Source organism: Haliaeetus albicilla, chromosome 14 (genome assembly GCF_947461875.1).
Source record: "Haliaeetus albicilla chromosome 14, bHalAlb1.1, whole genome shotgun sequence".
NCBI classification, from domain to species: Eukaryota; Metazoa; Chordata; class Aves; order Accipitriformes; family Accipitridae; genus Haliaeetus; species Haliaeetus albicilla.
In genome coordinates this window covers 15,311,384-15,335,519 of record NC_091496.1, presented here as the reverse complement: position 1 = coordinate 15,335,519, position 24,136 = coordinate 15,311,384, and the positions used below count along the sequence as shown (strand labels likewise).

The 24,136-nt window shown below is 42.2% G+C and overlaps 1 protein-coding gene across 3 annotated transcripts in view; it reads right to left on the bottom strand.

Moving 5' to 3' along the window:
• CDHR3 (cadherin related family member 3) overlaps window positions 1–24,136 on the bottom strand; it is a 66,839-nt gene that overhangs the window by 17,923 nt on the left and 24,780 nt on the right. For 2 of the 3 annotated variants that reach the window (XM_069801817.1, XM_069801819.1), the window contains exons 3-13: window positions 23,191–23,465; window positions 18,833–19,035; window positions 14,591–14,759; window positions 11,984–12,069; window positions 9,934–10,028; window positions 9,724–9,828; window positions 5,990–6,138; window positions 4,455–4,644; window positions 2,654–2,822; window positions 1,075–1,174; window positions 832–930 (exon numbers count right to left, since the gene is read on the bottom strand). In XM_069801817.1, the coding sequence (XP_069657918.1) occupies window positions 832–930; window positions 1,075–1,174; window positions 2,654–2,822; window positions 4,455–4,644; window positions 5,990–6,138; window positions 9,724–9,828; window positions 9,934–10,028; window positions 11,984–12,069; window positions 14,591–14,759; window positions 18,833–19,035; window positions 23,191–23,257 (1,432 nt within the window). In that variant the 5' untranslated portion in view covers window positions 23,258–23,465. Of the gene's footprint in view, window positions 1–831; window positions 931–1,074; window positions 1,175–2,653; window positions 2,823–4,454; window positions 4,645–5,989; window positions 6,139–9,723; window positions 9,829–9,933; window positions 10,029–11,983; window positions 12,070–14,590; window positions 14,760–18,832; window positions 19,036–23,190; window positions 23,696–24,136 lie in introns of those variants that run through there. The other variant, XM_069801818.1, reaches the window with a different exon arrangement.

The following is a 24,136-nucleotide window of genomic DNA, read 5'->3' as shown; positions in this document are numbered from 1 at the left end:
TGGTACATCAGGTTTATATGAGGGTGAAGCTGGAGCTAGGAAAGATGCCATTCCCGTGCCGACTCCTCTGGGCACTGAGCAGCACAGCACAGAGCTGGCTAGCGGTCACACCTTGCACACAAGGATTTCCAAGGAGGTAAGATGCCATGGCACTGCTGTGCAAACACATGAGATGCAGGACTCACCAGGGGACAGGAAGGATGCTGAGATGGGAGTCAAGCATGTGAACAGTTTCAAAAAATTCTGTTTTAAGGCCGCGTTTGCAGCCGCTGGTCCTGGGCTGTTGCAGGAATGGGAAGGACCCTAGCTCCAGGCACGAGCTGCTCTATTGCCGTCTGGCTCAGTGCAGCCACCTCATCTGAGCATTCCCAGCCCACCCCATCTTCAGGGCACCCACTGCACCCAAGGTGAGCTGGGTCTAAGGGGACAGCGGGGTGGCCAGCCTGCACCATGCCTGGGCCAAGGGAGTCCTCACTTGTCTGTGTCAATCTATAACGGTTTCTTAGCACCATCGCAATCCCTCCAAAAGACTAATTTAGCAAGAGCAGAAAGACGGTCTAAAACAAGACATCTGAGTTCAGTTCCTGGCTCTGTCACAGATTTCTTGTGCAATTGCTGAATTTGTCTGTGTCTTAGCTTCCATCTGTACAATTGGAGTTGTTGCCAGTTTTGTCTATTTAAGGGTAGTAGGTGGTTGTATGGTGAGACCCTGGTTGAACTGGAGCTTTGAGCCATTCTCCTCATTCAAATATATGAAAATCCATTTAGAGCAAAAAGGTACTTATCAACATGATAGCATTATTTTTATCATGTAGGTGCTACTTACTGTACCTTTAGTAATTTCTGGAACATTAAATTCATATGATGAATTACTGAAGACTGGAAAAAATTCATTCACTGGCTTTATCCTGATGTAAATGTAGATGATATCTGGAAATATAACAGAAGATTAAATCATAGTTAAGTATGGCTGTGAAATTTCTCATGCATATATTCAAAATACATATGGTATTCCTCTCTCCATGCTGTTACAGCACAGGAAAATATCAAAAGAAGTGTAAAAGGGATACTTGCTTGAGTAGTTAGGACAGGCAATATCTTGCACCCTGACAGTCAAAGAATAAACTTCAGCTCCTAGATTAGCTGGGTTTTCTAAATCAATACTTTCAGTCATCTAAATTAAAAAGAAACACAATTGTATTTATACTTCCTTATATAAAGTCACAATACACATGACGGCAATTACTCTTTTCAGCATTCTGTAAGTGTGGTCTCCCCCTTGGATATATCAAATTGGTCTGTAGGAGTAATATAGGCTATTAATCAATTACAGGATTGAATTCCAGGCTTTTTCTACATGTTCACGCTCTGGCGTCTCTTAGAAATGCAAAGCTCTTTCCTCTGCCAACAAAATTTCTTCCCCTTAAGTGCAGGAAGTTTTATCATTTGGATCATAAGGTCTTGGCCTTTTACCTAGTTAATTCAAAGCTCATGTAATGAGCTGGCTATTTACTCTGCCCTTTATTGGCTCAACAAGAATCTGCTATTGCTAAATAGTAATAGTTACTCCTTGAGTTCACACCTACAGACGTGTATTAAAGGTATCGGGTTCAGCCATGAGTGTTTATCCAGGAACCAAGTTGTTACTAAACAGTGGCTCACACAGATTTAAATCCTAATCTCCTGAAGTCTCCATCTTTCTGTAGGAGCCTCATAAACTTTGGGGCAGCAGGACTAAAGTACAGGCATCCACTGTTGATCATCTACAGGGAAATTCCTGGAGGAACAGGACACTTCAGATAGCCTGTTACATTATACATACACAGTGATCAAAAGGCTGACAACAATCATACCCTGTGCAGCAATGAATATGCTTTTCATGTTGGCAGATTAAGCAGCTAAGGGCAGTGCTTATTGGCATGCATACCTCAGATCAAAAATTAAAGCAAGCCATACAAAATCATTTTACCGCTCCTGTAGTACTCTTGTCTTTTAGGCAGAATGCCTATTTTTTGTTATGTTTCCCTTTTTCTGTAGTTGTCCAAGGTTCTTTTTAAAGCAATGGAACAACCACCATTGCACATGTCCAGCAACTGGTGGGGGTTCTGGCCAATGCAAATATGCCAGCCGCTATCAGGATAAGGAACTCATATTTTGTCATGCAAAATCACATAAGTGCAAATCCCACCACACTTTTGTGAAAATTTACCACTCCAAGTAGTTTTACAACTCTGACCAATGAAGCTGGGAAGTAGTTACTGAGTGTGGGATTTCTCAAGTATTTCAATTCTTCATGCTGAACAGCAAGGATCTTCCACAGTCTGTCATGAATAAATGGGTATGAAATAGCACCAATTTGCTCTGTTTATCCATATCAAAGTTGGTGCTTCACAGTCCCTTAAAAAGTTGGGGTTTTTTTCAAACATATCTGGCACATTTATTTAAAACAGTTCTCTGTTCACCAAATTCTGTAGAATCCATAGAAAGCATCCTATCAAAGGATATGTAGTTCACATCCAGTCAAAACAGTCATTCTCCACATCATATCCACTGTGACATGAATTACAGTAATTCTTTTTTTCTTGTACAGACAATATTTTGTAAGCTGACTTCTGAAATAGGACAATCTAACATAAAGCCACAAACAACTGACCACAAGTCTTCCAGACACAGTGGACTCCAGAGCGAAGTTATTGCTTCCAAAACCAGATAATCCAGTGAAATTAAATTGATTGTTTGATGGATCAACATCAATATCTTTACAGTAATTTCTAAGATCAAGAAGAAATGTCCCAGCAATCGTATTTTCATTTGCCTCTATCCTGTTTAAAACAAACACATTTCCCATCAGAGAAACTTATTTCTTCTGTTGAACTTTTCATATATTACATACCAAAACATTGACTTCCATTTATTTTCTAAGTGAAATCCTAGATCTAAATAGGCAACAGTTGATGAAGCAACCTGGAATCTGATCCATACACTGTGGTGGACAATAGCCCTCTACAAAGGGCAGGATATAAACATTTAGCCAGATCCAAACCATAAAACTGAACTCAGCTAAACTTCAGAAGCTGCCACAAGATCTTAATTTTCAAGTTTAGTTCAATTAATAATTAGTATTTTAAACCATCTTTACAACACTCATTTATTCAGTATGTTATAATGTTCTCCTCATGAGAAGCTCGTTCTTTTCTCCTTAACTAATAGCTGGACCATTCTCCTGTTTTGTGAAACTAGCATTTCTGGCCCTGCTGTTGATCGTGAGGGTCCCTGTGATGCATGTGATGGAACTGGGGGCAGAGGGTGTTGATTTAATTTTTTTTAATCAAGAGGATTAAATACAAGAAAATGAAGAACCAACTGAAATACCATTAAGCCCTGATTTTGTTCTCTTGTGCAATTCCTATAAGACTGGTTCTTTATTTGACTGCATTTTTTCCCTGAAGATTTTTGCCTCCTTCAGATCAAAATTTAAGCTCACTAGATAACAAAGAGACTTTTGTGTTATTGTCATGGATGTTGTAACTAAGCAGCGCTCTGAAGAATTGGATTCTCTTCTGTCCAGTGTGTAAAAGTATGTGATTTCAATGCAAGACATTTCTATTAGATAGTGAGGAAGCAATTTAAAGATACCCACTAACTGGGAATTCCTCATTGCATAGGTTCTTCGGCTGAGATGCTGGATTTTTATCTGCATCAAACTACCATAAGTGCACCTGAAAAACTGCACTATGCAATGCCATGTACCCTGAAAGATCAGAGCCCAGGCACATCAAACACTTCAGATGAACAATTTTGACTTCAGTCTTTCTATGACACACTTCATATGTAAAATGGAGTTGATGTTATGTCCTCATCTGCAAATATAAACTACCTAATCATCACAAAGGCCTCAGAGCATTCATAGCCATAGCAAAGTCCATGACTAAGTTACTACGCACAGAGGACACCTATAACAAGAGGTGATCTGGACTCTGAAGACCTTATGGATTGCATTAGACAAAAACCATGCAGGTCACCAGGGAGAGATTTAGAAGAGAAGATCAGGAAGTTTAAAATAAAACTCCAGAACTGACTGGCAAGCTTTCCCTGGTGAATGATTCCCCACAGTTTAGCATAAAGAAAGGAGGATCCTGGATCTGTATAGGTCAGAAAAGTAACTCTATAACACATGGCTCTGATATCCTAAGCATTTCGGTATCTGAAAGGAAGATAAATAAGTTATCTGACTATACACAGATATTTTTAGTCCAAATTTCCAGTTTGAACATGCCAGGAAGTTGAGTTTCATGCCCTAAGACACTTAGAGTGAACACTAACCTTTAACAGCTAATGATAAATGTCCATTTGAACCTCTAGCTGTAGGTCTGGGGACCCTAACTGATGTGCCTTAGGCTGCACATTGGTCTGGGGCAACAAGGCAGCACTAAGGCAGTGAAGAGCCTCAGTACCTGAAGGTAGAAGGATTGCATTCTGGTGGGTTGTCATTGATATCATCAACAATGATTGTGATCTCCATTTCGCTGGCGTGACTACTGCTGGGACTGTCCTCCACCCGGACTATCAACGAGATGTTAGGATGGAGCCGTAGTGGAAGGGCATCTCGATTGATTCTCCCAGTCACCTGCAGCACTCCAGTCGCTGGACAGAAAGCAGCCAGAAGTTAGATGTTCACCATGGGGGGGAAGTAAAAAACACTCGTGGTGTACATGCAAGAGGACAGGGCAGATCAGCAGAGAGGTAGCAGAATAAAAAGTCTTCTATTCCATGCAAATCATGGCTGATTTAGTTATTTTTAAAATGATACGAAACAGTTCTGAAAGTTCTGCATAAGACTTTAATGAATAGATACCCATTGCTCAAATATACACCATAGGGTGGCCTCAGCAGAGGGCTTGGAAAGTGGTTAGATTTCCCTTTCGCTCTCAAAGAGCTAGTGCAAGTTCAGAGTTGAGTGCACTCACAGAGCATCAAGGACAATGAGCTGCTAACGCCTGTGCTGTCCTTGCCCTCTAGCTAGTAAGGCCGCTTCACTTTCTACTGTTATCGTTCAAGCTTCCTTCAGCACCTCTAAATCTACTCACACATCAACAGAGCTGCTCTTAGCTGTGCCAGATTGCGCCAAGTGTTCTGGTCAGCCATTCACTTAATTTTTTTTTTTTCACTTCTGTTAGCTTCTGTTCAAAAACAGAAGGTTTTTATGGCACAGCAAAATACTATTCCCAGAGCACCAAAGAGGTAAAGGAATGGTGTATACACCCTCTGCCTTTTGGAGTGTAATTGAGGGGCAGGGTGGCAACACATGGCGAAAGGGCATAGGGAATCCAAAGCACTTAAGGGTCATCCTGATCCCCCACAGCACTGTGTTGTGTGGCACCTCTTACAGCTGTGATGTTAAGCAGTTCTAAAACAATAGCAGAGGAGAAGCAAAGCAATCACTGAATGACAGCCCTGGAGCAAAAACCTCAGGGCACTGGTGTATGCACCCCAGAGAGCATGAGGAGATAGAACCAGCATGGGAGAGAGGACTCTTTTGGATGGCCTTGCCTGAGGAGAGTCATGAATCGAGCAATGAAGCTGAGGTGCAGATTTGCTGTGCACCTCAATGCTAGAGGAGATTTCAGGCAGGAGAGAGGACATTATGGTTTATGTGCAGCTGTTTCAAGAGCCCCAGAAGGCTCACTGCAGTCCTCAGAGATTAAAAAGAAGGCAGCTAATCTTACTTCCACCCAAGGGACTGTCAGCCTCCAGCCATAAGTCAGTATTTGTCAAGAATTCACCTCTGGTCTGCTTTCTTCAGGATATCAAGGTATCTTCAGCTGACCAAAGAATTTGACCCTAATAATGCACTGAGCATTTCTTATTTCTAGGGGTAGCCACAGAATAAAGTAAGTCAATTTAAAAGTAAGGCAAAAACATTTTTTTCAAAGTAGCTACTCTGTTCTCTTTTTGGGGGTGTCAGAAGGCACATTTTTGTTTGTCTTACATGGATTTATGGAGAAATATCTGTCAGAAGACTGGATGCTGTAGAAAAGTCTGCTGGGAGAATCTTCATCATCAGGATCTTTAGCTGTTATATTGGCAACAACAGTGCCTGGGCTTTGCTCCTCTGGAATCCTGTAGATTCTTTGTTTTCTACAAGATAAAACAAAATTCAGCAAAGTACACATCTGTGTTTGCAAGGGCAGATGATTACAGACTTAGCTGAGCAGCCAATTGCAGCAGCAGAGCCATGGCCACGCTGGACTGAGAGACGGCTATTTGCATGTCAGGGTAAATATCCCAGTCACTGGTTCTGCCAGCTGGACGTGTAGCAACAGCTGAACTGGTATGTGGTCATAAAGCATGACGGCCACACAAATAAGTGTCATTCCCCTGCAACTTTTTCACAGTAAAAACAATTTGACTTTCATAGAATCACAGAATCATGGAAGCTGAAGATGGAAGGGGCTGTTAAGTCATGCAGTCCATCTCCCTACAGAGCCACCAGCTTGTAAAGCCGCGTGCTTTAGTTCCTTCATTGTGCAAGAGAAGGACAAAAATAGAAGCAGTAATGTAATTAATCATCTTTTGGAATGAATGGTGGAGGCTTTTGGGGGACAACAGTATTACTAAAAAGCTGAGTTGACCCTGCAGTAGGTGGAGGCAGGGAGGAGCACTCCTGTGGGTGCCCAACAGATGGACATGCTCCAAACTCCCAGCAACATCTGTCTGATTCATTTTACATAGAGAAAATAGTTCTTTACTGCTGCTGTTTGGTATGCCAGTGCTCCCAAATTTCCCATTAATTAAGTGAGTTTTATAGCCCAGATATAGTCTGGCAGGCAATTGTGCAGGATTGCTTATAATGGTTGCAGTTGCATGTTCACATGGGTACTCAGGTATGCAATTATGGTACTTGAACCACATGCAAAAGCAGGCATGGGCAAGCACACAAAAATTGTGCAAGGAATTTATGAAGCGTGATTTATACTACTGAATCACACACAAACATCTCCTGCTTCTAGAAATCAAAGGGAGCTGAAGATGGTCCAGAGTCCAGAAAAGCAGGAGTATGTTTCAAGACTGAATGGTTTTTGCACATTTTAAACCTTCTATGTCACCACTTAGCTAACTGACTAGTCTATAGTTCCCAGCATAGGAAAGCATTAGCCCGTCATTGTCCTCTGAAAACCAACATCATGGGGCACTTAGCAACTGGAGCAGAGAATTGCAGAGACAGAACAGAAGATCTCATGCCTCCAGGTCTCCACTCGCAATTTTAAAAATGGTTAAGAAGACACAGTATCTCCAACTGTTTTGTCAGCTCATATGAAAAGCGGAAAGCATACAGGAGAGAAATCACATAGGGTCTTCCCAGTAAAAACACCTAACTTAGAGCCAGAAGTAAACAAGGAGTTTGTTCAGGCTGTGGAATCACTGTATTTATTAAGTTTCTATCTCACTCTCGGCATTGGATCTCTTTCTTCCTTGTTCTCCTGTTGCTTCCAGAGTCACTCAGAAGCATAACAAATAGCAACAGATCTCCTTCACTGCTATCAAAAATGCCACCCTAAGATGCCTTTCTGATCGCTGGGGAATATGGGAGGGACAGCTCTAACTGGTTTTGGCTCAAAGTAGGGGAATCCCTGTGCCCACAGGGACCACAACTCTGACCTCTCTGTGAAGAGCAAACTCACCACCGCTCCGCTTTCCCAGCCCTACCAGCTCTCCGGCACCCTGCACGGGCCATTGTCCTGTCCCCACCAGATCTCTCTGGAAGAAGCGGGATGTTATCGAGCACATCCTCGTAGCACCGAGTACTAGTACAGCTGGGGAGGAGTTGGGGGCCGCTTCCTACGCAGCTACATCTGGGCTGTGTCCTGTCGTCCATCTGTTTGCCACCTGCCAGTGGCTTTTTACGGGATGGTTCAAGCAGACCTTTTAGACACTGCAATGTAATTGCGAAGGAAGCATATGTTTGTTTTCTTGTCTCCTCCTTTGTTTTCCTGACTCCACAAGTTTTCCATTGATTTTAACAGCCAGAATTTCAAAAGGCTGAATACCAATGTAGTGTTATGAACACCAAAACCAGATGTGCTTGCATATACTATGGGAACAATTAAAAAGACCCTTTGAAACTCTGTTCTTGACAGCTTTGATCGGGAGAAAATAAAGAAGGTTTGCTAACTCGTCAAGTTTCCCCAGCTCCCATCCCAGCACTAATTATTATAGTGTCAGAAAGTACATAGCCCCAGAATACAGCTCATATTTTAGCAGGAGAGAGGCCATACATGTGCATACTGAGGACAGATCGTGAAGTGTAACTTAATCTAAAGTTCTTTGCAAACTGAGCTGCTCTTTTTGGTCTGTAGTGTCAATCTAAAAGGGACAAGATTCAAACAAATACCAGGCCTTATTTGTGCCATATGAGAACTGAGTCTTAGACTTCAGGTGCTATGCATGCTCAAGTCACTGCAGCTTTCACTAATTCGAACAACAGTTTGGAGGAAATAATCAGTCTAGAACACAATGATGTGCAACAATTGGCACTGGGAAGAGGATTCCTCCTGCTTGTAGCAGTACAGTAATGTGGAGCAAGCTGTTAACCTTATTGATTATTGCAGACATGAGGTTCAAGTATTAAATAAGTACCAACAACAACAAAAAATCCATGTCTGTTTCTAACATTTCATTCTTCTGTTTCTTCATATTCTCTACCCCTTTACTCAGCAAGGTCCAGATCCTTGGCCTCAGCCCAGGAGCCATGAACTGCTCTGGCTCCACAAAACACCTAGAAGATTGCTCCAAACAAGTGGCTGGAAACCTCTTGGCATGGCCCAGGTGCCACACTGTCTTCTCCTTTGCATAGATGGCAGGAGAGCAGCCATCATAAATGTTCTCAGCACGGACTTTGTAAAGCCTCAGGATCAGGAGACATAAAGAGAGTGTCTTGAGGCCAATCAGTGTCTCATGCAAGTGACAAAGATAAATCAACAACAGAATCAGATCAACTGTAATAATTGTCAAGCTCCTGCTTCAGAAACAATCGTCCATCATGCTTTCCACTGCAAAACAGCCTGCTGGTGGCACATGTATATTCTTTCCCATTTTTTTTCAGATTTTCAACAATATTCCTGATTCCAACTAAAACTCCATTAGTCTTCAAAAGCTATTTCTGACTTGTGTGTTATGACACAATTTCCTGCTTATGAGACAATAAGAGAAGACAATGTTTCAAAGATCATGGGGATTGTTTACAAGTGCGTCTGGGAAGAAGAGGAGGACAGATCAAAAGTGAGACCTTTTTATGTCTAGACATCTCTGCATGAATAAACATCATTATGGTGAAATGCACATCTGCATGAGGGGTAAATGCTATATGATTCTATTCACACAGGGTAAAGTTCATCTCCATGTCTGAACTTGTCCAAAGGTCTTTGCATAACTTTAACCTCTCTAAATGCTAACAAGTACAACAGCTTGTTGGGCTGTTCTTAGCGTGAAGACAGAGCCTGGAAAACTTGAAACTATGAAGAATATAAATAAGAATAAAAGAGGGTAATGAGGGCAAAGCTTTCCAGTAAAAGAACACGAATCATAACAAAATTAAAATACTGGTTTCAGTAGTATTTTGTTGTTATATTTACTTGCCCTTATGTTACACCCTCCCATTGGTGCCAAAGCAGTAAAGCTGGGAAAACATCTACATTTTGAGTACAATGGAAGTTTTTCACTTACGTGGTAAAGTAAGGTCTTTCATCATTGATGTTAATTATATTTATATTCACTGTTTTAGTCGAGTTGAGTCCATCTGGATCTGTCACTGTTATATTTAAAAAGTAGCTGTTAAATAAGAAAACAAAACAAGCATCATTCTGTGGCTACGTAGGAAAAGATTTCTCTCCTTACTGTAAGCAAATAGATCACGTGAATAAAATACATTCTCACCAATGTGGATCTTTCTCATAATCAAATTCTTTTGTACTAAAAATGGCTCCGCTTTCCAAGACCAAGAACGGCACTGGTGCAGGGAGCAGTGAATACTGAAATGAAGAGAGCAAGGAATTAGTCTTTTTCTCTTTAAACATCCCTCCATTCATTCCTTGCCTTGTAGAACGGGCAAAGTTATAGTACAGCATTTGCCTCAAACTTTGCGTAATGAAACATGCTGACATACAGATGCCAGCACAAGCCCTGATCATCTGAGCTGAAGCAGCTCGAACATGGTCATACGTGCTTTGCGTGCCAGCCAGTGGAGAGCCACAGACACTGAACTACATTAAAGCCCACGCTATTCTCTACCTCTGTGAACTCCAGGTCTGCAATGAGAATTTAACATAGAGGCCAGACAGCCACAGGCAAAATGAGCCACAGCGCCATAGGCAAAAATCAGCTTTGTGGCAGCAGCGGAGTACATGCACAAGGGAGAAGAGAGAGAAGAAGGGGTGAGGCTGGATTTGGGGGACATAAGAGCTGTGGAGGAGGCGAAGAAGTTTGAGGGTCCAGATGATGGGAAAGGGCAAGGAGGGGAGAGTGGACTTTCATGGAGTCCATGAGGGTGTGAGGCTGAAAGGTGTTCACAACAGCCCAGTGTCAACATGGCTGCTCAGCGGCCGCATGTAGCAGCAGCCACTTTGTGCATTGCACGACACAAATGGGTACCACACCAGTGCGCGGGTGTGGGAGGGGGCAGCTGAGCACCCCACCACTGTACACAGCAGGGAGAAAGGCAGCACCCTGCTCCCTGTGGCCATGAAGTAGCTACTACATACCCACCACGTCCTCCCTGCTATCTTCCACACGCCAAGCCATCACCAATAAGCCCTCGAGGACATTTCCTTTGCTAGTGCAGGTGCTAATAATACCCATAAACTCTGAAGTATGCAACATCAGAGGGTCGTGCACTACACAAGTAATCTGCAAAATCCACCGAGCAGATCTTCCAGGGGATGCTACTGCTCTAGTGTTACCTTCTGGGAAAAAAACAGGAGGTACAGAGAGCTGAGTGAAACAACTTGCCTCCTGCAATGACAGATTTAATTGAAATTGATTTAAAAAAAGCAGCTAGGTGATCACAATTCTTTTAATAATCTTTTGCCAGTTGACCTTTCTAAATTCCCCCTCTGGATTATTGTTTTACCTGTTGCCCAGCATTTTTATATTCGCAGCTTCTTATTATGCCTGAGGTTCGTCAGGGGCTAGAAGGTGTGTGGAAGTCACTGCCATGGCTTTCAGAAACAAAGCAGAGCTAAACCCCCAGGCCTCTGCTTCCCTCCTCACCAGCTCAGGTGTGGTGGTTTGACGGGGCAAAGCCTGAGGACATACTTCAAGCCAATCGCTCTCTTGAATAATGCTATACATTGAAGTAGCATCTTCAGGTTCAGTGCTTGAATGTGCTGTCTTTAATAAAGCCAAAGCCAATAAAGCAAAGCTACAACACAATTCTTAGGTAAGTTACTTTTCCCCTGTCTGCAAACAAACTTATCAGTTTCCAGATTTTTTTGCTGATGCCAAGAGTATTTTCAGATCAGCTAACACATTTTCTTAACTGAAGGTCACAGTTTGCCCTGGGATTGTCAAAAAGCTGAGAATCAGTTGCCTTGTAAGTGATTTCCTCACTGTCTCACTTAAAAGAATATACACTGTGATACAGAAGGTTAAAAATTTTATTTACTTTTAGTCATTCTCATCTACAAGAAATGTTTTGCAAGCCATTTTTTTTTTAAAGAGGTGACACAATTTCTACTGTACCTCTGCCTTCAATATCCCTTAACTTTGGAGGGCTAAGAACTCAAAATACAATTTGTGTCCAAACATTGAGGCTGGGTTTTCTTAGTTATTATTAAAAATGCTTCTTTTTTCCTGACTAAACATTTTCCTGTGTTCCTGATAAGAAAGGAGGTTGTCAAAGGAGGTTGTCGAAAGATGCTGGCAATTACCATTTCAGATACAGTGGATTATATCATCTCTGGAGTTTTTTTCCTTTAATACAACTTACTTTGAGTTCAGCATTTTCAGGATCAGCTGCATCAACTTGGTAAATGCATTCCGGAGGTGTTCCTTCCAAGACATAGATTGTTACAGCTGCATGGATATAAGTGTACTCAATGTTAATTAGGTAAGAATAAAGGACACAGCAGCAAACATACTGATACACTAAAGCTGTCCAGACTTATTACTGCCGGCTGCGTCTTCTCACTTCACAAGTGTAATTCCAAAATCATCACAAAGAGCACAAATACTCAAAAGATAAAAAGAAATCAATTGCATATCTGTAAACAGGCAACCATCACTGCGAGTTGCGATACAAATGGTGCCTTCAGGAGAAAGACTGATCTTTACATATAGCCTATCTTGAGCTGCTCACAGGCTATGGAGTAAAATGATGCATTTGGGCTACACCTGTGTCTTTCTTTACTATGCAGATGGGGAGAACGTAGCCCTGTGCTATGTCCCCATCACCATCCCCTCCCTGTCCACCCCCTGTCCCCTGCCAGGAGAGCTCAGAGCCTTTCCTCTTCATTTCTGCTTTTCCTTTACACCTGCGAGGTAAATAAATAGTGGATTGACTTAAATTTTTGCCTTATTATGGGTGCTAATGCAGTGCAAGGTGTATTTCTTTCCATGACAGGCATTCTCACAGCTGGGCTATCCCATACTAGGCCACTGGCAAGAGTCTTCTCTCTCCTTGGGTAGAGCAATTAACTGAACAACAGATCTTTAGATCACGTTATTTGCTTTATGTCCTTTTGTGTCTGCTGGACCTGCTGTTTCTGGACTATTAATTTCCACTGTGACCCCTGCTGACTGCTGCTTCTCATCAGAGCAGTGGGAATCCCAGAGCAGCGTAATGAGTTGCTCCCAGAGGACAACAATATGAATATAAAGTTTAATGAGAGGGAGATGCTTTTTCATAACCAGCGAATGTGCAATTAGTGTCTAATTGTAGCTGGTACTGTTAACTAAAGCCACACAGTTAGACAGATCAGACATCTGTGCTCACCAATTTATGGCAGCTCTAGCTGAGAGTTAAGCTGATGCACTTATTTGTAACAAGCTCCCACGTAGTGTGTTTCATGCTGTGCAGATCCCCTGAAGTGTCACATTTAATTATTATTAGATTCCAGCAGCACCCATGATATGCAAGACACCAGCTATACTGAGAAGATGACACAGCCTCTTCCCTAGGGGAAGCTAATTTGCTTTACAAACTCAGTATTGTATGGAAGCAGGAACATTAATGTGCTCAGGAGGCATTAGTGAAGAGGGCTGAATTGGAGAGGACCTGGTCTGAACCTGTCCAGGCAGACAAACCCTACCCTCTGCAGCAGGCAGAAGTCAAGACTGCAGCCACGCTGCACTGCTGACCGCTCCAAGGGCTGCGAGTCGCAGCCTACATAATACTGCTGCTAGTCCACACCTGGGGGGTTCAGCAGCCAGCTCCAAATACCTGCCACAAATGGATGACAGTTTGATATTTTCAGGTTTTAAAAAATTGAATTTTGAATTATTAAATGCTTTTCCATACAGAAAATTGCTGATTATTTGCTAATTGTTAATTGCTAAATTGCTGTTAGAATATCAAGACTTCAGACAGGCTCTCAGTACCTCATGAAATAATAAGAGCATATTTTTACTCACGACCTGAACTGTTCTGTGTGTGAAAACATAATAAATACATCACTGTCCTCTGTTGCCTCATGGTACAATTTTTCCAGGTCCCTCTCATTACTAAATGAACAAGATAAGATTGCTCAGAGAGTATGACAATTATTTCCTATCCTTTTTATTGATGGTGTTGTCACTCGATATTAAGTACTGCATGGCATGCAAAGCCTGCACTGACAACAGCTGGGCTCCAGACACTCCAGCCTCATTCCTAATGCTGCTGCACACTCCTCCCTGTTGCACCTTTGCCCGTGGTCTGAAAGTAAACCTTGGTAACACCATCTGCCCCATGCAGGAGACAGAACTCTTGCCTCTTTCCATTTGCAGCACCATAGATCACAATCTCTGAGATCTCACTCTTCAAACTGATTTTCCACTTAACTTCTCATGTGCAGGTGCAAATACAATATACAGGTGTAAAACATTGGCAGAGCGATGTTTTTATCATTTTCCCTCAGAAATTCTTGCACATACACATTATACACTTATTTAAATTTATCTGGCTTCTCCAGTCCAGTTGTCAACAAACTACTGAAACATGTACTCATACTCAATGGTTATAAACCCACCAAACTTCAAGTTTCTAATACATACCTCTAGGTAGGTATTCATCTCATCAAAAAAAGAACATATATCTTTACTGATATAAAAAAACTTTTTTTTTTTTCTTCTAATTCTTCAGGTGCTTCAAAATGGTTAAATCATTTCTGGTCACACTTCAAGAAAACTAAAAGGGCACTTCCAGAAATGAAGCATACCAAATACTTGTGAAAGTAAAGCACTGAGAAAAACAGTATCCTGTTCCTCCCTTGTTTTCCTAAAGGAAAAATGCTTAGACCACTTTAGCTACTGGCACTGTATGCAGCTATAGTTGTTTTTTTTAATCTGATGTCACCTTTTCAAGTATTGTTCTTTTTGAATACCACCATTATCTTACTTTGAATTGCCATATTTCCTCGAAATACAGGACGTTCATTTTTATCTGTTACTTGGACAGTCAGTATATTAAGGTCAGATCTCCCAGTTGTATCTTCAACAAAAATCTGTAAATCAAAGCTCTTTGGCATAGTTTCATAATCTAGGACAGGGTTTCCAGTAGTAACAACCTGAAAAGAAAAAAATTATTATTAGCACATCATGCAAGAGATATAAGTTATAGTCTATATGAGTGAATACAAGTAAAGGGACACTTTGCATCAGTAAGCAGTGAGTATTTTAGATCATCTACTTGCTGGCACATTTCTTGTCAGTGACAGAAATGTGACAAAAACAGAGTGGAAAGACCAAAATGTTGTGGCTTCCTGGAGCAACTCCAGGACCTCTTGTGTGAGGGACAGTTTGAGGAGGAGAATGCCTGGAAGGAGCTGTCCTGCCTCACAGGCAATGCTTTGCCTTCCAGGTCAGGACTACATCTTGCAAGTACTTGTCTGTGCCAAGTCTTCACCTTTCCACACCAAGCTCCAGGAGCAGTCGAGGTGTGACGAGACTGAAAACTGGGAGGAAGCCCTGCAGGACACAAGGGCAGCTTCACTATTTCTGAGTCAGGAGCACAAGGAGGAAGACCTTTTACTTGCAATAAAGAGTGTGGGGCCAGGAGACGGTGTAGTCTAGCAGGTACCAGCCCCTTCCTTCTATAAGCTGTGTCTGGGAGAAGACTTGCAGGAAACCACAGGAAGAAGGGAGCTGCACGAGCACACTGTATGAGAGAGGGACCAGAACTGTTTGGTGAAAATGTTGAACTAATTAAAAAAATAACAGGCCTTAAGTTTTGCAAGTTTGATAAGGCAAACAATTGCTTTGGGTTTTTTTTTAAAGGCTTCCAGCTCTGCATACTGCCTCTTAACACAGAATATGTACAATCACAAGACTGACATTCCATGAAAAAACACTAAATACATTCATTTCGATTTAGGATGAGTCCAGAGCAACAGCAAGATGCTGAAAGTTGTATGCCTCAATCTTCACTAAAGGTGACACTTAAATTTGCTGTGTAAAAACTAAAAAACTGTGAAGCTTGAACAGAGTAACGGGGTGCTGTGGGACTGGAGAAGGAGAAGAGTCGGGGCTCAGAAGTGTGTGTGACAAGGAGCTTGTCACTGTATTCACAATACTGCAGAATGGAGGAGCCTGGAGAGGATGCAGGAGGAGAATGATGAAATAAATCCTTGATTTTAGATGAGATGCTGTGGCCGGAGGACAAATACAAAAGTGATGTCAGCACAATTAGAAGACAGAAGCCAAAATAGAGCCAATTAACAAAGACAGTTGGAGGAGAGTGAACAGAAGCACAAATGTTTTATGCCTTCTGGTATGTAAAACAGCTGCTCTCTGGAACCTTGCGGATCTTTTTGTTACAATACTGCAGGAGAAAACAACTGTGTCCTGGATGGTCTCCCTCTCTCCTATATTGTACAAATAGAAGCTTCCCATAAAAGTGATGCTAACTCAGAAAAAAACATTCTACAAAATCTTGTAACACCAGTAGGAAGGTTGCTTTCCAAAATGAATGTTTGCTGGATACAATACAGTAAACAGATGCAATGAACTCAAAATGAGAAACTGCCCAATTCTAAGCAGAAATTATGTGCTCTGGGGACTACCCCTCCAGTTCACAGCCGAATATTTTCATTGGTGGTGTAGCTACAGCCAGACTGCCTAAATACACATCTTCCACCCTCCTTTATAGAGATCCTGCAAATGAAGATGTAAATCTAGATGGTCTCTTTCTAGGTTGCTTTTGAGAACAGCTTGCCACTGGCGTAGGCTGCGAGCCACAGTTCACCCCTCCTCCAGGTAGGAGCAATGCTTACTGATAAAGGCAGCACTGTACACACTTGAAGCAGCTGCAGATTTTGTGAAAGGGGGGCTAGAGTCGCCCCATAACTGTCTACCCCTTGTTCCACCTGAGAATTTCACTACTCCCTGCTCCCCCCTTCACTCCTGGGATGTAGAGTCAGCATCACTAACAGCATCAAGGTAGCTTCAGGCAGCAGTATGTTTTCATGCATTCAACACATCTTCCATGTGATTCTTCATCCACGGGATTCTTCAAACAAGAGTAAGGTGAGGAGGAATGGGCAGGGTGCAGATCTCAGAAACTGACTTTCTCAGAAATCTCAAAACATATCAAGAAATGTGATATTGCCTTGGCTTGCTGCAACAGGAGTAAATGTGCTTCATAAATACAGAAGAGCCTGTGCTAACAGGTACTTAGCTAATCTGCAAACCCTGTAATTCATACATGAAATACTGCCTTTTTCTATATCTTAGCAAAGATTTAATGGCAGTAGGTAGAGCTGAGGTATCTCATTTTGGATCACATCACTTTTGCAAAATATTGTACAGATCTGCTACAACAGAGCATAAATAAAAGTAGCAATGCTCATCAAATAAATGAACTAAGAACACTCATGTATTTATCCTTGCCTTATGAGTTGTAATCAGCACTCAACTGCTAGTTTGCAGAATTCATATGCAGCTTGCTTTATGATTTTCTCATGACTGATACTCAGTGGCCCAATCTCTTTGTTCCAGTCCCTCGAGGGATTTATGAAACCCTGAAAACAGCTACGGTTCAAGCAAGACATATAAAGGCTTACAGGCTGTTCTGGCAATGGGCTCTGGTATGAAATGAATATAAACTGGCACTTTGGAAGAAGCAATCTCCAGCCTACACCTTTCTTGGCCATTCATTTTCATCCTTGTGTCACTCTCTGCATTGTGCAAAAATAAGAATTTCTCCATCATCCCTGCCATGAAAAAAAATCAAGAAGAGACTTTTTATCTATTTGCAGGTTATTTTTCCTCCAGATTAATTTCTCAGTCCCACTCAACAAGCAGCAACATAAAATGTTTCTGCTGCACAGCATAGAGATGGCATGGGACAGGAGCAAGCAGGTATAAAAAAGGGCTGTGTTTTGCAGCAGAAGGAATAGCTTTATTTCAAAATGCCAAAGAACAGCCTACGAAGGGAGTCCCACATTATGAATTCTCTGTCAGCCAAGCCAGCTTAAGGGACGTATCCTTTTCCTTCTGCCCGTTACAACCCCTCAGCTGACACAGTGCAGCTGTTTGTGCAGCCACATCCTATGCTTCACAGGTGAAAGGGGGCTTTTTTGAGATTTTTTTGACCATTTCATTGATCTGACTGGGGAGAGGCTAAAGAACCAGCAGAGCTGGCACAACTGAGCTTTGTACTCTGCTGGGAGGTGGAGCACGGGAACAGCAGCAGCTCCCCACAGGCAGGTCAAATCAATGAGCCGCAACCTCCTGGGGTCACAGTCTTTCCCCAAAATTTCTCCCAGAAGCATGAGCAAAGCCCTTGTATCAGTTCTGTGAAAACCTGAACTTCCTTGGAAACACCCAGAAAAATGCATTCAAATTAACTTTTTAAGACTCTACCCAGTGTCTCTCCATAACTTTTACAGACACTTTTTTCAGTGTCACTGTTCAGGCTCAGACGTACAAGCGAGTTACAATGGGTTGTCAAGTTATCATGCATCTGAATGATCATTGCCAGTGACAAATGTGAGTTAATACTTGCTAATTTATCCAGCAATGAAAATTAGCCTGAAGTAATAGAAATTGCTTTGCATTTGCCATAGGACAGGAGCACACAATAGGTAGAAATAGATCACAGATGTGTGGAAGTGCAATAACTTCTTACCTCAAGATAACTTCCTCATGTGCCACAGCCTTCGTTCAGAGTTAGGTATGACGTTGATCTGACTCAGCTTACTTTATTTTGGATGTGACTCAAATTCATTTTAATTTTAGGTGAGAGTGGCCAAACAGAAGCTGCATGTGGTTTAACTAAGCCACTTTAAATTCACAGTGACTTCATATAAATTAAGTTGAAAAACTATGGACAAATCCTCAAAAGAGAAGCAGGTCCTGTATGTCCTTCTTCACTTCTTATTTTCCAAAAATCACATTTTTTCTATCACGGAATAAATGGAATTATTGTGATAGGTGGTTTTTGCCTAGATGCAATTAAAAATTATAATCACTATTGCTATTCATTTGCCATATCTATTACAGCATGTCCAAATACTAGCACAGTCTGCATTTGCAACTCTTTTCTGATTAAAAGATGAGACGGTGTGGTGTCAGTGCTCAGTAATCCAAGAAACATCAGCCTACATGACTGAACATTGCTCAAACTAAACACAAAACTCACCCTGTATTCGAGATCTCCTTTTGATTCAATATCAAAAGCCTCTGTAAGTGGATTTGAATTTACTATGGTAGGAAGTATTGCAACACCTTCAGAAGACAATGGAGAAACAGTTACATTAAAGGTATAAACTGAAACACCAGCTGCCGCATTTTCTTCAACAGTGCTTGTTGCAGGTAAGCCCTTAAGCAACTGGGTTCTTCTTCCTGCAAGATGAAAATGAATGTAAAATCACTTCTGGGAATCTTAGGCTAGCAGGAATACAGAGCTTGTGCCAAGAGCTGCCATTAATGAGCACAAAATGGCCTGATTCTCTTTTTGCTTATGAATGGTGGCATTGCACGGTAATAAAACCAGTGCTAATGGCAAAAGAATCAATCTTTTCTCTAATTCAGTACTATACTGTTGTCATCTAGAGTGGCTGTTGTTAAAGTAGTATTGTTACTGCATCGTTTGCCTTCATATATGCCTTTATATAGAAGCAAAGGAACCAAACATGTTTCTATTATTTCATTTCACCCCCTGTGCTAATTGCTGCCTCTGTGCACTAATCACATCAAAAAGCACCTTGAATCACACTGACCTGGATGTTAAAGAAGCAATCTTTTTTGTGAATTACGCCATCTGCAGCACCCATTTCCTCCATTTTCCCTGTGCTTATTCTTTCTAGGATAGCTATGCATACGCCTGGCTCATGAGTAGCGTGAGTTAGCAACAGCTTTGGGGGTTGTGTGCTGTTGTTGTCTTCTGCTTTGAGCACGGAAGAGCAACCTCCAGCCCTTGGAGGAGATGCAGGCCCACAAAAGCACCCTGTGGTTCAAAACTGCCTGGAAGCAGCACAGACTGCTGTGGCATCCAACAGCTTTGCATGAGCTCCTTGCTTCTCAGTCAGACCTCTGGACTCCCCAAACCAAAATCTTTGCTTGCTCCATCATTTAGCTTCTGGGTTTTGTTACTTTAACAAAGGCCTGTTGTGCTTTATCTCATGAAGAAAGTCTAGAAAACACAAATCAGGACAGCTTTTAGGGCATGTCCTGAAACAACATCTTAGTAACCTCAAATCCCTAAACTGACAACGTACCTCAAGATGAGGCTATGGCAGGGCTGACTTGTTTGGGGTGGCTTTGCTGGCTTGTCCAGAACGCTTGCCAAGAAAGCTGGCTGTGTTCAGTCAAACTTCCTACTTACTGTGTGCCAAGAGGGAGGCAGATACTGCTCACTCAACTGGCCAGGCTGTTCATACATCAGCAATTACTGTAGCAAAAGCTCCATGAAGTCTTTATTCTTGCTGGGCAGCTGCAAGGTAAAAAGCTGCTACGGGAACTAGTCTGAGGCCATTAGGGCTGTAGCGTGTTTCTGCTTGGATGCTCAGGCTCAGCCTGCAGCTTGAGAACGTAATGCCAAGGGCAAATGTGCTGCTTTGCAACACCTCTGCAGTGTGGGACAGAGCCATCTCTCTCTGCCCCTTCTCATGTGGCTGGGGAAGGATGGCCCACATCAGCTACCAAAGAGGCACTCTAATTGCCATTCCTCCAATGGCAGCAGGCTTTTTAATCTGGAGGGGGAGAGTTCAGCTCCAATGCTTTCCAGTGGCATAAGAAGAAGCATTAATGACTTTTCCCCCAAACTATCAAAAAATCTTGTTTTCCTATATCCCTAGAAAAAATTTGGAGCATTTTAGGGATAGCTCACATATGGCCTTTGTGTGATAGACTTTGCTCATTTTACCGGCCTCTCAAATAACTGTTCCCCATAGGATCAGAGAAGACTTAGGATCCCAGTGCCTTTGCTACATGAGAAGCAAAACTAATAGCAGTAGATGAGTCTGCAAGACAAAGCATGGAGTCCCACAGTCTCCCTTCTTCCCGCATCCCAACCCAGGAGGCACTTGTCCTCGCCGTGTTTCCTGGAGCACTTCTTAGAGCAGCATGACTCCATCAGACACCTCCAGCTCTTTGTCCTGCAGCCTGGAAGACTCACTGCACTGTGGGGAGAAGGAGGGGGCACGGGGGGTGTTGTTCATGTAACCAGCCATACTAGGCTGTGGTGGGACAGTTTGCCTCTGGGAAGACCTCTTCTGAGCACAGAGCCTCACTGGTAAGAGGCAGAGCTGAGGTACTTCCCCAGAGCTTCTCCACAGCTGCATGGAGGTTCCTATGCTCCCACACTGCAGATACAGCAGGTCCATGGATCACTGATCCGGCTGGGATTACTCTGGCATTTAGGGAAAAAAAAGGCCTTGGAGATGCTCTGCAGGTGGGTGAGGTACAGGCTGCCATGTGGGAGACTGTGAGGTGGGAACTGCCTGTAGGAGTTAATCTGAACAGGTCACACTGACACTCCAGTAAGATAAAGTTCAGCTGAGCTGTTACTGATCTATGTCAGTGGAAGCAGGACCCCGTGGTTTTATCAATGTCCTTACAGTTCCTGGAAAACATCATCAACAAAAGTCTCCCATGCAAATGAGACTGGGCTGAGAGGGGCTTCTGGGGATACATTTCAATAAGTGGAGCTGAACTTTTGTCCTGGTTTCAGCTGGGATAGAGTTAATTGTCTTTCTAGTAGCTGGTACAGTGCTATGTTTTGAGTTCAGTATCTGAAGAATGTTGATAACACACTGATGTTTTCAGTTGTTGCTAAGTAGTGTTTAGTCTAAAGTCAAGGATTTTTCAGCTTCTCATGCCCAGCCAGCGAGAAAGCTGGAGGGGCACAAGAAGTTGGCACAGGACACAGCCAGGGCACCTGACCCAAACTGGCCAACAGTGTATTCCATACCATGGGACGTCCCATCTAGTTTAGGAACTGGGAAGTGGGGGGGCAGGGATTCGCCGCTCGGGGACTGGCTGGGTGTCGGTCGGCGGGTGGTGAGCAATTGCCCTGCGCATCATTTGTACATTCCAATCCTTTTATTATTGCTGTTGTCATTTTATTAGTGTTATCATTATCATTATTAGTTTCTTCTTTTCTGTTCTATTAAACCGTTCTTATCTCAACCCAGGAGTTTTACTTCTTTTCCTGATTTTCTCCCCCATCCTACTGGGGGGGGGGGGGGAGTGAGTGAGTAGCTGCATGGTGCTTAGTTGCTGGCTGGGGTTAAACCACGACAACTTTGAATAGAATCTCCTGTGGACAGCACCTGATGAATCCAGTTCCCTCAGCAAGCCACAGTTCATTAATGGAAACCGTTCATAAAATCAATGACATAATTTATAACACTCAGAAATGTAGAAAGAAAAGAGTTGCTATTTTTATATTATCTCTAAAGATTTCATTGGCTGTTTATTCAGGATTTGTCTTTCTAAATCACAAGTTCTTACTTCTTGCTCTTTATTTTTAACTGAAATTTTCAGTACTGCATCTAAATGGCTTCTTCTTCTTCCAACTGCTTTTACAAAATCCCTCCTTCCATATTCACAAGTCCTTGCTTACCTCCTTACTTTGGGGAACAAAACATGCCTGAAGCAATTTAATACATTATTTATCAGAACTACCAACCCCAAACATTGACAAATGCTGAGTCCAAGACAAAGCAATCATGAGGCTGGCTTTGAGAAGTACATGTACATTTAAGTCTCATTTATCTGTGATTTGTTAGTCTTTACAGTGTGCTTGAGTCACACCTTCAAGCTTTTCTCTCTTCACAACCATGCAGGTTAGAAAAATGCTGTTTTTCAAGGAAAGCTGAGATTCACATGCAGTGTCCTGATTACAGTTTGGGGGACATCAGGAAAACCACCAAATACTGACAGGATCCTGAGGGCTGGCAGAACTCTTTCAGTTCCTTGAGAGCCAAGTGACCCTAACTGAGCAGCTAGCTTAGTACAAGCAACACCAAGTGCTCTATGAGCCACAAAGACTGCAGTTTGAAGATCTACTTTAAGTTGCTAACATGCACATATTCATATGGGCAAATCTCCCATGTTTTTACACTGGGCAAAGAGAGTGATATTACCCTACTAATATTCTCCACAAGTGTTTTCCTGTTTGGTCCTGTTTGGTTGCTTGTTTTACTTCATCAGAAGAAATGTTATCAATATTTGAAAGGAGAATAGTGGAGTATTAATACTAGATATTGTTTCTTGGAGAGCTGACATCCTTTCCCACTCCAACACTGTCACACTGAGCAGTGGCTATTGCACATGAAGTGTCTCATCCAGCAAACTGTCTTAGCAAGAAGTCATTCTCTTCTTCATTATACTGCTATAACCACAGAGCTCAATCTATTTCAGTAGGAAAATAATTGTTACTTGATTTTTTCCATCCGTGTCTGATCCCTAAATATGTATTATAAAGCTCCCAAGAGAAAGTATAACAGACAACAGTGTTCTAATTTTAGCAGCATAATGAAATCATGTTCTTACCAGATACTACTCCCAGCAAAATGAGAAGGAGCATGGTCTTCATCATCTTTACGATGCTGTCCTTCATGTTTCCAGGATGCAAACTGAAGGAAGATCATGGCATGTTTTCCCTATTTCACATCAGCTCCACCTAAATTCTTCCTCTTTGTCATGTTGTGGAGTGAGAAACAAAACAAAGGACCCGTGTCTCTAAGGGAGTTTCTAAACACTGTTAGCTTGTTTGCTTGTCAGAGAACTGCTCCTTGCTGACACTCCATCCACAGACCTGGGCCACACTTGAGAAAACAATCATTAATAGTCCTTTCACTGCAATCACCTTATTTATTGAAGCATTATGAAAAGAATCTAGTATGTTCTAAATCTGGAAATACCATGCTGCTTTCATCGCTCTGGCAAATGAGATGCTCCCTTCACACACAAGAATCAAATATTCATGCTTTTTTACTTAAACCAAGAACCTGAGGTTTTCTCATTTCTCTGGCTACCAGAGAATTACTCAGACCACACACAATGCACACGTGGAGGCGAGATTGCAGCATATGAACATGATGAAGTTAGCTTTGCTGTAGCCGTCTCAGGAACAGCATGGACCACTACGCTAAGTGCACTGGCTCCCTTAGATTAGGCATTTAGCTACTGAGCCCACAATACACCCATGCAACATTTGGGTTTTTTTTTTAATCTAAGGGCAGTCCTAGCATTTTTTCATGGAGCATAGTATAGAGGTGACACTAATACTGGAACTGGATGCAATATAGGTGCATCAGCATTGACTCATAGAATAATTTAGGTTGGAAGGGACCTCTGGAGGTCATCTAGCCAAACACCCTGCTCAAAGCAGGCTTAATTAGATCAGGTTCCTCAGGGATTCATCTAGTTGATTCTCAAACACCTCCACACAAACTTAACAGCTGTGCTAAGAGGCAGAATTAGATTCAGGTTTAAC